Source organism: Primulina huaijiensis, chromosome 5, assembly GCF_012295235.1.
Source record: "Primulina huaijiensis isolate GDHJ02 chromosome 5, ASM1229523v2, whole genome shotgun sequence".
In the NCBI taxonomy this organism is placed as follows: Eukaryota; Viridiplantae; Streptophyta; class Magnoliopsida; order Lamiales; family Gesneriaceae; genus Primulina; species Primulina huaijiensis.
The window spans coordinates 21220907-21237592 of NC_133310.1; the positions used below are offsets into that span (position 1 = coordinate 21220907).

Consider the following 16686-nt stretch of genomic DNA (forward strand, 5'->3'; position numbering starts at 1 on the left):
TTTAATGGTGGTGCCAAAAAATATATTGGAAAAAAAGCTGTAACAGATCAAATTTTTAGTTGATATGTTCTAAAAATAGAATGAACATGTTATATAAACTTGATTGAGGCAATATTCCTCAAAGTTACTTCCTACCAATATTAAGAAAATCATGCTTGTATAATTTAAATTCTTTTCGAACGATCATCCGATAAATTCACATTTTGTAAATAATCAGCCATCGTCGCATTACATGCCACTCGACGTTCATCAGTCCTAGGTTAATATCCAAATACTACTTAAAATTAATGGGGGGTAAAAAAAATCATCCTACAATCTCCGAGTTCAAAGCACGACTGTCATCTTAAATTGCCCAAGGCATGTCTCGGGGTGAGCCGTCCATGCAGAGGGTAATACTGTTATAGACTAATAGAGTATATTAGATCAAGGCAAAAATAACTTCTTTATATCACAACAAGCCTCTGCATGTTCATACCAAAACAAAATTCACTCCATAAAAATTTATAACATTGTCACACAAGAAGATTATCCAACCCCACCCTTCATTTAAACAAATTCACCTGATTTCTGCCGCATAGGGCGGCCTTCGTATCATTTCAACAATGGAGCTCAAAATTTTTACATGAAGATAGTTCTGAGGAAGTATTCGAGGGAAGGAAGACACAACCATCCCTCTGATCCCTATCCTCGCCACTACAACATTCATTCATCCATGTCATCTTCGTCTTCTGCTTCACTTAAATCAAGATCAGCTAGCAGTTCGTGGATTGGAATGGAAGGAGCATCTTCACCATCAGTCACAGAAGCCATTTCCGACGGCTGGTATTCTTTGTTACGGTATAGGGAGATATTAAATCTCAACTCGGGATTCTCCTCCAGATCTCTCAAAAATTGTTCATACTCAGAGTTAATCTTCTCCTCGTTATCTCTGCCTTTAGAAGTGATATCGACCTCCATGTTGAGAGACTTGAGTTTCCATGATCGCGGCTTACCTTTCTTCTTCTGACGTCTCTCTTCATAGCTCTTTTTTATCAATATTACGTCTGGAAGAACGAGACCCTTGTACTTGTCTAGTTCAATATCATTACTGTTGGCACTATATAAATCATAACCGAGGGCGTAGTCTCCAGGATTTAGAAGATGGCCCAGGTGTGTTCTCACATTGAAAATCATGTCATTCTTTCCAAAATCAGATACTCGGGCGACTTGAGCATCAGCTAGAACATACCTTGAGCCACCAATGTTGACCTCAGAAGAAACAACCTCCACATCTAACACTATATATTCCACGAGCTGCTTAGAGGAGAGTAAGGGCTTGAAACATGATCTCCAGTACTGACCAGCATCCATGAAGCTGCTCCTCAGAGTGAATGGATCTAATAATGCAATGCTGTTGCTCACTTTAGTGCATACAACAAGTGGCCCGATATTTCCCAAACCGACAGCAACTTTAGGGGGAAGACAGATTAAATCCTCACGACAGATTGGACATATCTCAACAGAAAATGTGTACTTGTAGTTGTAATTATTGCTCTTAGAGTCGTGGGACACAAGTTGTTTGTCATCACGACTAGTAATCGGAGCTACTTTACCCAAGAAGTCCACAAACTTAATACCGTGACTCCTATTACCAAAGAAAAAATCAATCCCCTGGTCCAACTGCTTAATTCTTATTGCGCGGCAAGCAGCATCATGCTTAAGAATAAGCTGCTCGAGATAGAAGAAGGTGCGCCTGTGAGAAACATGCTGCCGCAGTTGCACTGCAGCAACCCATTGGTCAGGATTTGCCTGCACTCGTGAACAAGATTCACACATCTGGTCTTGCACAACATATTCAACCGTGTAAGCTTGCTCGAGAATTGCCCCATTGAGAACCTCCTTCTGGACCCTTAACTTCACTTTAATCCTCTTGGAGTGAGGTTCAGTCCAAATGAATTCAGCATGCACTAAACGAACTTTATTCAAGTTCTTCAATCTCTTCACACAGAAGGTCAGCAACTTTTTGGATTCCAGCTGTGCTTTAATCCAAGTCCGAGGTGGCTGCAAATAGGTTTCACACTCAGGGCAATGGATGATAATGACATGCTTTTGTAGGCCTTCTGTGATGTCAATTTCAGACCGCAGGCATTTTGAACACATATTTGCAGCATTTGGTTGCATCAAAATGCCACACTTGCAGCATAAAACACTGCCAATTGTCTGGGACACGGTAAACATACCCACGTCTTGTGCCATGCCTATGTAACCAAAAAAAATAAAAAAACAAACTATTCATGAATGATTCAGGATACCCTGCACAATTAAAAAACATAAAACCAAGAAGTGGAAATTTATCCTTAATCTTCTAGCAATTCAGGAAAAAAAACCACCCAAAAGAATTTTTAGTTTCCACGTTAAAAAAAGTTGGCAGAACTCAGTCAATCAAAGTAGCTTCATAAAAACTTCACATCATTCTCCCAAGGCATGATTCAACAATCACAGGAGCTCGGCAGCTGTTTATGCACACAAAGAGATGCGTGAAGAAATAAACCTCTACAGCTAAAATTACTACAGGAATATGAAACATGGACCTGAATCACCATGAAATCCATAAAGGATCACGTATATATTCTGCACATGAAGCATATACTCAACCATAAAAATACAAAGAGAGAAACTTTACCACTTCATCTTAAAATAGTAAATATAAGAAAATCTTAAAACAGATGTCAGAGCTCTCCCACAGATACACAAAATTTCATTCAACAAAATCAATCCGAACCCAATTTTAAAAACCCAATAAATCTAAATCGTTGCCTACATATATAACTTTAACCAAACAACTCAATTCAGAGCCAGTATATATAAAATCACGATAGACCATATTCCAAAGTTTCTCACCCAGAAATGTACACTAAGCTATAAGATAAATATAAATCACAGATCAACTACGAGAAATTTCAAGCACAGTGAAATACTTAACCTTAAATGAGAGAAAATCCTATCGCCGACTGATGGTGGAAGAAAAACTGCAAAATTTGGCAAAATATAGGGCTGCGTCAACTGCGAGAGTTCGGTTTATATATCGCTACTAATTCATAATGGGCTTAACCGACTCATTTTACAACTGGGCTTGGACCCAGACAAGTTACAGTTGGCATTATTTGATTTCAATTTGAATATTTTTGTTATTTTTAATTTAAGAAATAATATAATAATTTTAAAATATATATGAGTATTAGCAATAATATAATAATTAAAAAATTCAATAATTTGGACAAAGATTAAAAAATAATTTAATAGTTTTAAAATCTTTGGAAAGTAGAATATGACAGTGATCAGGGAACACATANAAGAACAAATACTAAAACCATGCATTTTAGTTACAAAGCTAGCTCCAGGTCTTCTTCACACTACGGTAGAACACTGCGTGCCTTGCTTGGAACAAAAGAGTTGGGAAAATGCATGTCCCAATTGTAAAGTAGCAATACAATTTATAGCTAACTTATACCTCCCTGAAACCCAAGATCCCACTTGCCACCTGAGTTTGCTTATCACATTGAAATTTAAGGCCAACTTCCCCATGCGCTGATCGTGTTGAACTTCGTATGCAAACAACGGAAATGGACGAATCAGGAGTGATCTTTTGTCCCTTATAGGATGCATATAGCCAAAATTCGTCGTAGTGAATACCGACTCGGTTGTTCGGGTTCTTGGATAAGAGAGTCAGGTGTATGGAGGAGTTGACTAGAGGAGGTGTAGTAGAAGTGAGGTTAAGCTGATTTATCTGAGCTTCTTGAACTGAGAATTGTGGTTCTGTGTGGTGGAGGATGAGCCAAACAAGGAGTACGAGGGATAAGAGTGTGAGTAGGATTGTTGAGAAGTAAAAGTAGAGCTTTTTGTTGAATTTGTGGGAGTTGAGAGACTGTTTCTTAGCGCAGTGTTCGGGAAATTTCACATGAATTTGAGACATTAACTAGGAAAACTAATTGGCAAAGATTGTTGCATCAACATATTGATCCGCAAATGCTATGTCTTAGTTATAAGGATCACTGTTTCTATGTCTGATGATTTCGTGGGATGAGTTTGTTCATCTCGTACATTTCTTTCTGATATGATTGTTCTTGATTTGAATCAATAAAATCTCCATTTTTCTTTAAAAAAAACTCATAATATTCCTTCCAATCACTTGAATTTAATCCTGCTTAGTAAATGTCCATCTTGATTCATGAACATGCATATTAGCTTATCATGCAGATGCACTGATACAGATATGCTTTTAGAGTTATATATAATAGAATTTGTTTGTTTTTTATATATAAAAAAGTGTAGGAAGATGTAACTAACTTGGTCTTGGAATCCAAGGGAAGTGCTTTATAAAGATTTTTTGGGAAGAAAAGTAAAATACTTTTTAAAGTGCAAAAAAAAGTAGTCACAAGCCAATAGGTAGCAATATAGCATGTCCCATACATTGCAATTATCATAATGATTGATAATATATTCATGACAATTAACATAAAGTGAAAAATAAACGAAAAATATTTGATAAAAGATCAAAATAGAAGAGACCTTTTACATAACTAACATTTGGTGAAGCTATTTTCATATTCCAAATTTATCTTTTATGTCATTTTTTTAGTTAATTTATCATTTTTTCATGCAAAAACTATGTACACGCGCAATGTGTGTGACTTGATCCGCTAGTAATTAATTAAGAAAGAGACATCAATACCTAACTAGCTTCTGGTAAATCTTTTTTTAAATTACAAAATTACTAGTAAATAGATTATAACGAGTATGACATTATATGTAAATAGTCTGACCGAGAGAGTAAGGAGAAAAGAAGATAGAGAGATTAATTTGGTGAAGAAGAGGACGGTCGGAACGTGCTATCACCACCTCATTGAAAAGTGGTGTTTGCCAAACTACATGTAAAAATAAAACATGATTTCCGTTGTCCTCTATTCATTTTTTTCTTGACAGTGACAATCTTCTCAATTTGCATGTGTTGGAAGAACATGGATATGGCAATAGAAAGTATAAACACGGCATGTCACAAAATGATGTTAGAATGACAGATATTATCTGATAGATCAGAGTAGATCTCCTTTCTATACAAAATATGAATTGAATCGACCAAATAAAAAATCATCCCTTGGCTTTTTTCTCATTCAAGAAACTCTAAACTCACTACAAAACAACAAATAAATGTATCTTACACAGTTGAAAGATGATGTCTGTTAACTGCACAAAGGGAAGTTATGTAGAGAACAGAGAAAGCCTAATACAAACTTAATTGCAAGACCGTTTCCGCGAACCAGATAACTCGTGCAAAAATTTGTTTGTATGGTGTCTAACCCGTCGAGTACTCTCTGCGCTGCGGATCATCAGTAGGCACCTGTCGAACAAATTGTCCCTTCACTCGTGGCCGTTGTTCAGCCAGCTTTTTTCTGCTTTCATATCTTACCTGAGTACAAAGTTCAAGTTAGTGATTCAAAACAGAGTTTTAATGGCAGATTAACAGAATATGTTTCAGTTTTCCTATTATACAAGTTTTCTTTCAGTAACTATGATCAAATATGGGAATTTGTTATGATCCTTGAAAATTCCATGTTCCAGTAATGTCAAATTTTCATCTTCCAATTTGTTGACTGGACTAACATAACAGTTTACCTTCTTTTCAAAGCACCTTTCTTTCCTCTTCAACCGAAATTTTTTAAGAGCCGCTTCCCTCTGCGAAGTTTGATGAGAGGATCCCTCACAAACATTAAAACCCTCTTCGTTGCCATGTTCTGATGATGTATTAACAGCTGAACCTTCATTGATTGGATTATGGCTCATATTGCCAACATGAAGACTACTATTCGCACTCTGGTCATTTTCAGGACATAAATCCTCCATATCACCCAAGATTTCCAATTTCTGAGCCTGTTTAACACCTGTCTGATCAAAGATTTTATCGATTTTTTTATCTTCAAGGTTATTGATTTGTTGCGAACTCGAGGAAGGACTGTTTGATGGATGGAGTTGATTCACTTTTTGGAAAGATTCCATGTGGTTCGAAGCACCTGGGCTCGGCATAACAAAATCACACGCTCTAATTACATTTTCAAATCTTATACCTTTAACCTGGATTGGAAGAGATTTTTCATTGTTCTGAGGGATATTATTAGATAGTGTATTATCAGACTCGGGTTGTTGGTCGTTCTGTTGATTGCAAGTACGCGGTGCTGGATGCAACTGCTTTCCAATATACCTGCAATAAGTTTGATGAAACCCTTCTGGAGTTTTCTATCTTTGAGTAATTTAGATGAAATAATACCACTACAGAGACAGTTCAAGATCAAAATATGTAGTGTGAAGACTCACCGGTAAAAAGCTGATGCATCAGAGTGATTCAATCTATGCTCCTCATTTATTTGATTCACAGGGCCACTAGGATTAACACTTTTCAAGGACAAATCCAACAGAGACAAACTATCATACTTGTTCCCACTAACATTCGAACCAGAGCTTCCAAAATTGCCTTTTCCGTAATCATCAAATGCTCCAATTAAGTCAATGGCTTCTCTAGAAAAATTCTCAAGGACAAGATTATTCTTAGGGTTTTGAACATTGACATTAGCTTGTTCCGTGCGGGTAAGTTCGTTACCTCCACTCTCATTGTTGAGCCTTTGAGTTTTTAAACTTTGTCGATGACATTCTTCATGCTTTGAAGTATTAAGGTCATTTGAAAGCTGTAGATTTATTGTCCGCGGGGGGCAATGTCCATGCTCAATATCAGTTTTTTCAGCGTCTGACTCAGGTTTTGTGCATGAGCTCTGCAGATATATAGGGAAGCTTAATAAAAATTTTATCAAACCATCATGTCCTCGCCTTAACTTGTTTGAAAGAATGGGGAAAAATTTATACATGTTACCTGAGCATCGCTTCCTTTATCAATACATTCCCTGTTTCTCTGAATGCATACTACGAAATCGCTTGAATGATTGCTATTAGCCTTATTCTCAGCTGTGGCTTCAACCTTTTGTTGAGCGACACTCTCATCCGGCACTTCATTGGCAGCACTACTCAACTAAAAGCATAGCAGGAAAGAAGAAAAAATACATGGAATTATGGAAACTATGAAGCATATGAACTTAAAACTTCAACAAATCTATGTGTTTGAGATCGAAAATTGCTCTTACCGCTTGTTTCCTCCAAAAATGCTGCCATAGGTTCTTCAACTCATTTTTCCTGACGGGCTTTACAAGAAAGTCAGATGCGCCTCTCAACATGCATTTATAAACAGTACTGATTGAGTCTTGTGACGACATCACTACATTGTTCGAATATAAGACGATTAGGCTTACTCTACCACAAAACTAAACGAAATTATTTCAAATTTGAGTTTTGCTTTATGTCATACTTATAACCGGAATATTTTTGCAGGCATCATGCTCCATAATTAAAGTCAGGAGAGCATATCCAGAGATTGATGGCAGCTCAACTTCTGTCAAAATAAGGTCTATGTTTTCGGGGCTCCCTTTCAACACCTCCCATGCTTTTAAGCCATCAGAAACAGCAGCGACTGGAACAGAGCAAAGGGAATTAAAATCTTAATAAAAAGCAGGAAAAAAAAAAAGCCAACTGCGATAGACTCTAGTGGCAGTAAAAACTACATCCTTCGAATAACACTCGTAGACTTACACAGGCTTAACAAAAGATATCCTAAACGTAAAGAATTACCTATAGAAACATGTTGGAGAGAAAATTAAGGACCTGAGAGACAGAAGCATAGCTGTTTCCATGCCTAAAACCAAAGTCAAATGAAGAAAAGGAGATCTTCATATTGAACTCGGTCAACCCCAAATTTAAAACAAGAAATTATATAAGCGAAAACATGATTTCGAACTAACATCTGAAGCTGAATCTTGACAATCATAGGAAAAATATATCCATTTCCTTCAGAAGTAATAAAATACAAGACTCTCCAAACAAAATTCTAATGGAAAAAAGCAACCAAGCAAAAATACTAGACCATCTTTTAACCCCCACCACGCATCAACAATCAGAGTTTCAAACCTCCAAGAATTTAAGTTTTTTTTATCTCTCAAACGTAAAATCCCACAAATCATTTGAATTGTGAAACCAACCTTTGTAGCTGCATTTCCTAAGAAGTGCAGCAATAATCTGCCTGGTGCAATCATCAGCTTCCACCAAAAGCACCCTCAGTACCACTTTTGGAAGAAATCTCGCCCACTCCGCAACTGAAGAAGAAGATGTACCCGCCGCCGCCACTGGAGCTCCTCCTACACCACCACCACCGTCCCCCTTATTCTTCTTCTTGTGCCTGTTTCTCGCTTGTTTCGCCTCTTTTTCTTGCATTCCCTCCATTTCATCATCACTGCTCAACACAATTTTTCCCATTTTCCAAGATCTCACCTTTCTTCAAGAACGAGCAAATGGAAGTGGTCGCAGTTGGAAATAAACAAGAGTTGTTGCGAATAGTTTTGCAGCAGCGTCAACCAAAAATATCAGAGTATTTTCTTGAATTTGTGTCCAATGGTTATTGGCGGCCTTTTTACTAGTTCATCTTTAACCACCTCACATCTAATGGCTCAGATTTATTTCAAAATAATTCGGCAAATTGGAGGAATAAGTTCCAATAATTTACACTCAATGCACCTAACCTTTTCAATTTATGTTTTGCACCCCCAAAGTTGACAATCATAGCAAGTTCGCCCTCTGAAATCTCGTAAAAATTGATCTTTTTTTCTTCTCCTCATACGAGAAAAATAATACTTTCGACTTAATCCAACTCATATCTCTCTTTCAGATTTCAATCTAAAGGAGAAATAATCTCCTTTCTTGGAAATGTTCAAAATTTTATCCTCGAAATGGTTGTGTTTTAAGACTGCTGGTTTGCTTGAAAGGATGGGATTGGATTGCATAAATAATGTTGTAATGGCTTTTAATCATTATTTGGGTAAGATTTGAAAATGTCGCAGATGGAGGGGGCAAAGTGTAAATACTCGAGAATGTTAAATAAATATATACTATAGCAAAAATATCTTCGTAAGGAATGACTCGAGCCACGTCCACACATTTTTTGAAGGATTGTAGTGCATTTGAATTCACCATAAATTGGTGGCCCAAAATTCGTGAAATTAACCATGGGAACCTGTTCGCCTCACATTTTAAAAAAAATAATAATAATAATAATTTCTTAAGAGTGGGTCCCACGCGTTGATATTTTGCATCGTGTAGACACGTGGGAATTCTTGAGACCTTTCTGTTTACATTTATTTTCTCGTCTGAATAATTTTTTTAAATGGGATTCTCTGGAATATCATTATTTTAGTTTTTTGGGAACATATCGGCATAAATAGACATTAAAATAAGTGCATTATTTCGAGAGTCCCACATGATATATATGTTGTCGATTTGCTATTGGATACAGCAAAATTTGAGATAGATTAACAGGACAAGTTTTAATAGATTTTTAAAAGTATATACATCTATATTTCGAAACTTTGGATTGGATATTTTTATTTGTTAGAAGAGTCAATTTTATTTATATTTATAATAAAATTTAATATTTTTGATCAAACAAAAATAATATCTTTCTATATATAATAATTTAATTAAGCCAGCGATATGTCTAGCATCTTAATAAGTTTTTGTCTTTTTCATCACTCCACCCAAAAAAGTAACAAATTGTTTAAAATTCCACAATTTTTAAATTTTAGAATTAGAAGTTAGAACTATATTGTTTTAGCTAGACTGCCGATTCGAGTCTCGGGAAATCCTCTTTTTTGATGATTGAATACATTTGAGAGATTTTTTTTTTTTTTTTGGATCGATGGATCCGATTATTGCAATTACTCACGATATCTTTTTTAGCTTTTAGGATCTATTCTTAGAGAATGACTGAAAAGTGCCCATAAACTAACCTATAAAAATCAATCAACACATTTTATTTGATTGTCAGAGACGAATTGACCAATAAAATTATGTCTGTTAGATTCAAATATCATTTAACAAAAACCCACAAAATTATTGTCCCGTCATAATATTTTTCCAAAACGATATCAAACTTCAATAGAAAAAAAAATCTGAGAGGGTATAGATTTAGTAGAGTGGCTCTCACCCACTTCAATAAAATCCTGTTGTTTATTTGTCTGCATTATCCAAAATGACCACCACCATTAGATTTTGATGGATAAAATCCCACACTGACACTATGGATGATGCATAGGCCATAGAGAATATATATGGAAATTAATTTCATAAATCTTATATTGTTTTTTTTTTGGGCCACTTGGAATGAGAGGCTTCGCTATCTTCATGTTTGTAATGGCCAAGGCTCGAGAATTGGATGCTGATTGGTGTGAAAATCTGCTCGGAGAATTCCGTATTGCACGTAATTCTGTTATGAGCGGCACAGAATCAACTTTGATCAGCTCTCCAAGCACTTGATCTGTCCCGTTAGTTCACCAATTCAGGTTGGATGTGGATGCAGCTTATAAAGAGGGATAACCTAGTTGTGCAGTTGGTGGTGTGATTCGTGATCATGGAGGACAACTGATTTTGGATTTCGGAGAATTGATTGACAAGGCCCAATCTGTTACAATGGCCGAGCTTCTTGACATCCAGGTTGGCTTGAAGGTCGCTAGGCAGCACAACATTCAGATTCATCAAATCACCTCGGACTCTCTTCTTGCAGTGCAAACAGTCACAAGGCCAAAAGAGGATCTTAGTTATGTGAGTTCAATTGCTACGGATATTAGCATACTTATGGAGCACTCGAGAGCCCTCATCTTATTCATGTTAGGAGATCGGTTAACCGGATGGCTCACTCGGTTGCTGCTTTTGTTTTTTCATCCTCCTCTCATTTTGTTTGGGAGCATGGATCTTTTCCTTTGTGGTTGATTAAACTTATAATTGCGGACCTATCTTCTTCTTAATAAATTACAAGATTTCAGCTGTCAAAAAAAAATATTAAATATGCTCTCTAAAATATATACAACAAATCATTCACCCTAGACAAACACTCACTATTATTTATTTAGTTTTTTAAGACTTTTGTTACAATAACGATATAAGTTGTTGAATTATTTGAATAAACGTTTTATTCAGTTTCAAATAACACGAGCGTCATTTAAAAAAAATTGGTTGAAAATAAAATATGAATCACACTTTAAATATGAATATTTTGTTTGATAAATGGTAAGCAGTGAATGAAATTAAGTGATAGTTGTCTCATATTGAAAAACATGCCAAAATAGTCTACTTTATTAGCTCCACGTTTGAGCAAAAGGTTTGGGTCCCAAGAGGCACTAGAAGTTTTTGGAAAGAGAAAAACGCTGATAAGTTGGATATTGATGAAACACATACGTGCGCACGGTCGGCTCTGTCTAGCCCGGGACGGTACGGTCTCTTGACCGTATTAATCTTTTTGGGCAAAATTTATTTGAGAAAACAACTCGTTCCTCTACGTTTAGATCAAACAGTACGTCCGTCCAGAACAATGCATCCAGTTTGATCCAGTGCGTCCTTTGGCCTTTCACAGAAATTTGTGTTTGTATTGTATCCAGAAGATTGTGCTCCTTCTATGTAACTGGCGGACTACTACAAATAATCCTTCTATCTGCATTGTTCATATTTTTTTCCTCGCATCTTTGTTGCATTCCTTTCTCGTTCACTTTTGTGCTTGAAAGTTCTTCATAGTTTGTTCACTGTAATCAAGACTTGTTGTGTTACATTCTCTTGATTCGAAGTCGTTGTATCTTATAAACGATTGCCGTCAATATACAACACTATTATACCGACAATTTCGTCTTGCGGATCAAAGACTTGTCTTTGTCTCTGCACGTGTTATTCCAGTGTTAAAGATATAGACATATTACATATTTTTAAACAAAATTTATTTTCAAATTTTTCGCTTAAAAAGATAAATAAATATTAAATAATATCCTCCAAAAATACATGAATAAGTACCGTTCGGCCACTGTCATTCACACTTATCCAATTGATGAGCTGGACAGAACAATGGGCCTCTAATTAGGACCAAACAAGAGGCCCACACTGGCCTCGGGGACCAAATTAATTCAATCCTCTCACGTGTCGGCCACAATGCGAATTTGGATAATAGATCAATCTGGAACAGATCCGTCTCCCACGCTGAGTTTCTACTGTTTCTGCGAGAAATTCACTTTCAATCTTTCAGAATTTTTCAAAAAATCCGGGTAGTTTCAGCAAAATGGCTACACTATTCTCTGCTCCTTGTATACAGGGAAGCTTTAATCATCATCACGTTACTTGCTGCACTACTTCATCTTCTGGCTGGTTATCTTCGAATAATTCTCACCCGTCAGCAATATCTTCGCGAAATTCTTGCCTTTTGGGAATGGGCCTTCGGGCCTATGAGATGGTTTTTGTCAAAAGCGGCGGCAAACGATCGATTGGAGTTCGGATGTCGTGGGATGGTCCTCTGTCTTCTGTTAAGTTGATTATTCAAGGCAAAAACTTGGAGGTACCTTTTTGTTCCTTGGACTTGAGAAGAGTAGTTTCTAGGACTTTTTTCCTGTTGATGTGCAAAAAATGAGAAAATGTCGATAAGATAATGAGTTCGTGCTTGATTTATCTTCTTCATTTTGTTTCTGCTTGTTGGAGTGAAAAATACAGAGCCGGAGAAAGTATTAAGTGGTATAAGTTATTTGTTTCTTTTGTGTTTAATTCGCGTGGCATGATTTTTAGATCTTTTCTGCCTTGGTTGTTTGAATTTGGTCTCTCCCTTATCCTTTTATCTCTTCTTGTGGGGTATACGGATATAAATTTTTGAGTAATGTTTTAGCTGAATCAAATGGCTGCTGAGTGTAGTTTTTTAGCATGGAAAGTGAATTTTGGGTGAAAGAGGAGATGGACAATTAATAGGGAAACCAAACTTGTTGAACTTTTTTGCCATGTATCTACAAAACATTTGATTCAGTGATAATCCGGTATTCCGTTTATTATGGGCGGCAGCCTATATAAGCTAAACCCATAAATGTCTAATATGTTTGAATGAATATCAGGATCCTGATATTGGTGTTTCTGTCATGCTGGTTTGACTAAGATATTCATGTGGCCTCTTGGGTCAAAGTTACAATTATTAAAAAATTACTAAAGTATAAGGAGTTTTGAATTTTTGAATGAGAGGAAGTGATCGCCTCCTCCTAGTTTTGCCTTTTCTGCTATTTTGTATTCTCATGAATGATCACGGGATAAATGCTTGATCTTTTGATTCTTCCACCTTGTAAGTTGTATAATTATCGTGTTTCTTTTTCGTTTTCTGTTCTATTTCATGACTTGAAGAAATTAAATTGAAGACTTTGTGTTAATACAGTTGACTCCAACGGTGAAGAGCTACGTGGAAGATAAGTTGGGTAAGGCAGTTCAAAAGTATAGCCATCTCGCGAGGGAAGTAGATGTTAGATTGTCTCTTCGAGGAGGAGAGGTTGGAAAAGGCCCTAAATCAAGAAGGTGTGAGGTGTGTTTTGTACTCGATATTCGAACGAAACCTTATACGCATGCATGGATTGGATTACTTTAATTTGTCATCCTTGACAATTGGCTTAAATTTAGGTGACATTGTTTTCGAAAAAACATGGAGTGATTCGAGCAGAGGAACATGCTGGGTCACTTTACGAAAGCATAGATTTGGTTTCTTCTATTATACAAAGGAAGTTGAGAAAGATTAAGGAGAAAGACTCTGACCATGGTCGTCATATGAAGGGTTTCGATAGGCAGAAGGTTAGGGATCCTGACGTGCCTGTAGTTGCTGAGGATTTGGAGAACCTTCCTCAAGAAGGAGATGGACAAGAAGACATCGTCGATGAGGTTTATATTTCAACTACTAGTTTGTGAATATTTCAGTGGTTATCTCGTAGTTTTGTGTTCCCATTAACCTCCAAGAGTCGATCCTTTACTGGATACGACATTTTAGTTTCAATCTATCAGTTTTTAGCTTTGTGTTGCAGATTGTTCGCACAAAGTATTTTGACATGCCCCCATTAACTGTCATGGAGGCAGTTGAGCAACTCGAAAATGTGAACCACGACTTCTATGGTTTTCGAAACGAGGAAAGTGGTACGTGCGCGCCAATAATCTTACACTTTCAACTGTCTCCAAGTCGCTATAACAGTTTATTCTACTTCCTTTCAGGTGAGATTAACATAGTTTACAAGAGGAAGGCTGGAGGTTACGGTCTCATCATCCCCAAACGAAACGGTGAAACACAGGAACTGGAGACTGTTGTGGTTGAATCAGCCATAAATTGACACCGTCGGTGATATGAAAAGGGCCCTTTCTTATGGAGTAGCCATTTCTTGGAAATGATGAATAAAATTTTACGAAATGGCTCCTGTAAAGTTGATGGGTAGAATTGAATTGTCTGAGAAGATGTTGTTTGATCACAAATCCACCTGCTTTTTTGTCTGGCTTGTAACTTTACTCTCTCAAAAAGAGTAATACCGTGGCTTTATATTGAAAGTGCAAAGCTTGGCCTATCGTATTCTGATATTCATCGTCATCCCCAAAGTGTAAAATGGGAAGAGACGTGGATGCCAATTGGAATCTTGAGATTGCATGATCGGGAAGACAAGAAAAGAATGTTTCTAAGCAAGAAAGAAACGTTAATCCTATGAAAAGGCAAAACGAAACTTGCAGAAATTATAACCATTTGCCTGCTATAGTTTAAAAGAGAAGATTAAATTTAAAAAAAATAAACTCAAAGTCAAGTATTATTTTTGTTTGAGTAGGGCTTTTCTGAGACGTTTTCACGAATTTTTATCTGTGAGACTGGTCAATTTTACCGATATTCATAATAAAAGGTAATACTCTTAGCATAATTAGTAATATTTTTCATGGATGACCTAAATAAGAGATCCGTCTTATAAAATAAGATTCATGAGACTGTTTCATACAAATTTTTTGTCTTTTTTGTTTTGAATTTTATTTTATTCTGTCATGTCCTTTTTCTGTGGAGAGCCGTGCAATCCAATGGCAGCATCATAATATAACAGCTTACTCAAATCCTTCGATAACAATAAATTTGTTCGAACATATTTTCAAATTTCAAAACTGCACGTTTCGTTTTCTTTTTGATAGTTGGAAGGACTATACTATGCCTGCCCAACCTATTTCTTTATTTATTTTTCCTTATTTAAGAGATTGACTATATTATATTTACTTTTTTAAATATTTATTGACCAATCAATTATCCAACAATTTTGTGAGAATTTATACTTTTTTTTCTTGATAGATTTGATTATTTCAACAGCACACTTATCAGCTTCAAAATCGTTTGTGATCAAACAAATTTTTTTTTTTAAAAAAAAAATCGGAATTAAAGAAAGTAAAACAAGACCTTTACATGTTTTTGGTTTATTAAAAAAAAGTAAGAGAATTAATTCTTTCCGTTTTGTGATTGAACTTGGTTACCTGACTCAAAATTAATGAATGTTTCTAAGTCAGCTATTTTATTTCGATCATTCATGAAAAAAAAATATTATTTATTATAAAACTGACAGAATTGACACGTCTCACAAATTCACAAACAGCTCACTACTAAACATTTAATTTTTCAAGAAACAAAAACTTTCTGGATTCAAATAATTTATATACTTCATCAGAAAATGGTTAATTCAATCCAATACATTAAATCACAACCATTTAATAATAAAAACCAAAAAAAAAAAATCTAAAAATAACTACATGTGTGTTTTTTGGTATTCTATGCTCTAAGCTAATGTATGCATGCACGAAATAAAAAATCAATAAGGAAGAATAGTCTCAAAACAATAGACCCCGTCCAGCTCCAACGCGAACCTCGGCCTCCTGCAGATTTCCGGCTTCTTCGACGGATGCCGCGATTTAGTTTTAGTAACTTGTTCGTCCTCCTTGGATTCGTGGATTTTTCCAGAACCCATCTGCTTTTGTGATTGCTCTTGGATTTGATTCTCGGAAGGAGCTGTAGCCAAAAAACCGGTCACTGTCTTGCCAAAAGAGTCGGAGCAGAGAGCGTCGAATGAACTGAAAATCGACATGATCGCCATCTCTATGCGCAAGAAATTGGAAGAACTTTACTTTGTTGGGGGGAGATGCTCTTCTCCGTGAAGAAAGGGGAGAGATTTATAAGGGGAGAATAGTCGTGAATCGTGATTCCTTTTTCTTTTGAAAAATAAAGCTCATTTCTACTAATGTGATTGGTTCGTCGGCGCCGAAGCACCCATTTATAAAAACGTGAGACGGACTTTTCTTTTCTTCACTTTTTTCTTAAGATTTAATAAAAAAATTTGTTAATTAATTGTCATATAAACTCAGCCGGTTATATTATATATCAACATTATTTATTTGATTTTAGATTTTGTTTACTACTTGTTTAATATGGAAAATGTCCAGGTGTCACTTTTAAGAATAAATATGACTTTCAAATCAAATGAAATGATGACTTGTCTTCTTGATATCCTTAAATAATAATGAGAAAATTAAAAAAAAAAATTAATCCTTCAAAATAATACAAGTAAATATTAACTAAAATTTTGTTCATGCTACTCTATTTTTATCTTTTCAATATATTATATATGATGTATAGATGAGTGGTCATGATTTGTTCAGTAAATATGAATATCATCTATTAAGTAGTATCTAACAAATCGTTAATTTGTCTAAAAAAAAAAAAAA

General features: G+C 35.8%; 3 protein-coding genes and 1 pseudogene across 4 annotated transcripts; 1 reads left to right on the forward strand and 3 right to left on the reverse strand.

Moving 5' to 3' along the window:
* Nucleotides 1-400: 400 nt before the first annotated feature.
* On the reverse strand, nucleotides 401-3708 carry LOC140977064 (uncharacterized). 2 transcript variants are annotated; one of them, XM_073441603.1, is made up of 2 exons: nucleotides 3491-3708; nucleotides 401-2237 (listed from the first exon to the last, which is right to left on the reverse strand). In XM_073441603.1, exon 2 carries the CDS (start codon nucleotides 2233-2235, stop codon nucleotides 703-705), a length of 1533 nt encoding a protein of 510 aa, XP_073297704.1. In that variant the 5' UTR covers nucleotides 2236-2237; nucleotides 3491-3708; the 3' UTR covers nucleotides 401-702. The 2 variants fall into 2 exon arrangements, with proteins under 2 accessions (XP_073297704.1, XP_073297703.1); XM_073441602.1 differs by lacking the exon at nucleotides 3491-3708 and adding an exon at nucleotides 2963-3199.
* LOC140977734 (NDR1/HIN1-like protein 26) lies at nucleotides 3388-4359 on the reverse strand (annotated as a pseudogene).
* A 681-nt stretch (nucleotides 4360-5040) lies between these two features.
* Nucleotides 5041-8551, reverse strand: LOC140977063 (two-component response regulator-like APRR5). Its single transcript, XM_073441601.1, has 7 exons — nucleotides 8115-8551; nucleotides 7388-7549; nucleotides 7167-7297; nucleotides 6899-7054; nucleotides 6349-6800; nucleotides 5653-6235; nucleotides 5041-5446 (listed from the first exon to the last, which is right to left on the reverse strand). The coding sequence occupies exons 1-7, from the start codon at nucleotides 8386-8388 to the stop codon at nucleotides 5333-5335; spliced, it is 1872 nt and encodes a 623-aa protein (XP_073297702.1). The 5' UTR covers nucleotides 8389-8551; the 3' UTR covers nucleotides 5041-5332.
* A 3547-nt stretch (nucleotides 8552-12098) lies between these two features.
* On the forward strand, nucleotides 12099-14527 carry LOC140977066 (ribosome-binding factor PSRP1, chloroplastic-like). The gene is made up of 5 exons (XM_073441604.1): nucleotides 12099-12496; nucleotides 13349-13492; nucleotides 13588-13842; nucleotides 13983-14091; nucleotides 14167-14527. The coding sequence occupies exons 1-5, from the start codon at nucleotides 12224-12226 to the stop codon at nucleotides 14280-14282; spliced, it is 897 nt and encodes a 298-aa protein (XP_073297705.1). The 5' UTR covers nucleotides 12099-12223; the 3' UTR covers nucleotides 14283-14527.
* The last annotated feature ends 2159 nt before the right edge of the window (nucleotides 14528-16686 follow it).

Excerpts from the sequence above, each read along its gene's own strand:
- LOC140977064 (XM_073441603.1), bottom strand. The coding sequence starts at position 2,235 with ATGGCACAAGACGTGGGTATGTTTACCGTGTCCCAGACAATTGGCAGT.
- LOC140977063 (XM_073441601.1), bottom strand. The coding sequence starts at position 8,388 with ATGGGAAAAATTGTGTTGAGCAGTGATGATGAAATGGAGGGAATGCAA. Across the intron at positions 7,298-7,387 it reads CAAAAATATTCCGGTTATAA|TGATGTCGTCACAAGACTCA; the intron begins GTATGACATAAA and ends CGAACAATGTAG. Across the intron at positions 7,055-7,166 it reads ATTTTTGGAGGAAACAAGCG|TTGAGTAGTGCTGCCAATGA; the intron begins GTAAGAGCAATT and ends CTATGCTTTTAG.
- LOC140977066 (XM_073441604.1), top strand. The coding sequence starts at position 12,224 with ATGGCTACACTATTCTCTGCTCCTTGTATACAGGGAAGCTTTAATCAT. Across the intron at positions 13,493-13,587 it reads CTAAATCAAGAAGGTGTGAG|GTGACATTGTTTTCGAAAAA; the intron begins GTGTGTTTTGTA and ends GCTTAAATTTAG. Across the intron at positions 13,843-13,982 it reads AAGAAGACATCGTCGATGAG|ATTGTTCGCACAAAGTATTT; the intron begins GTTTATATTTCA and ends TTTGTGTTGCAG.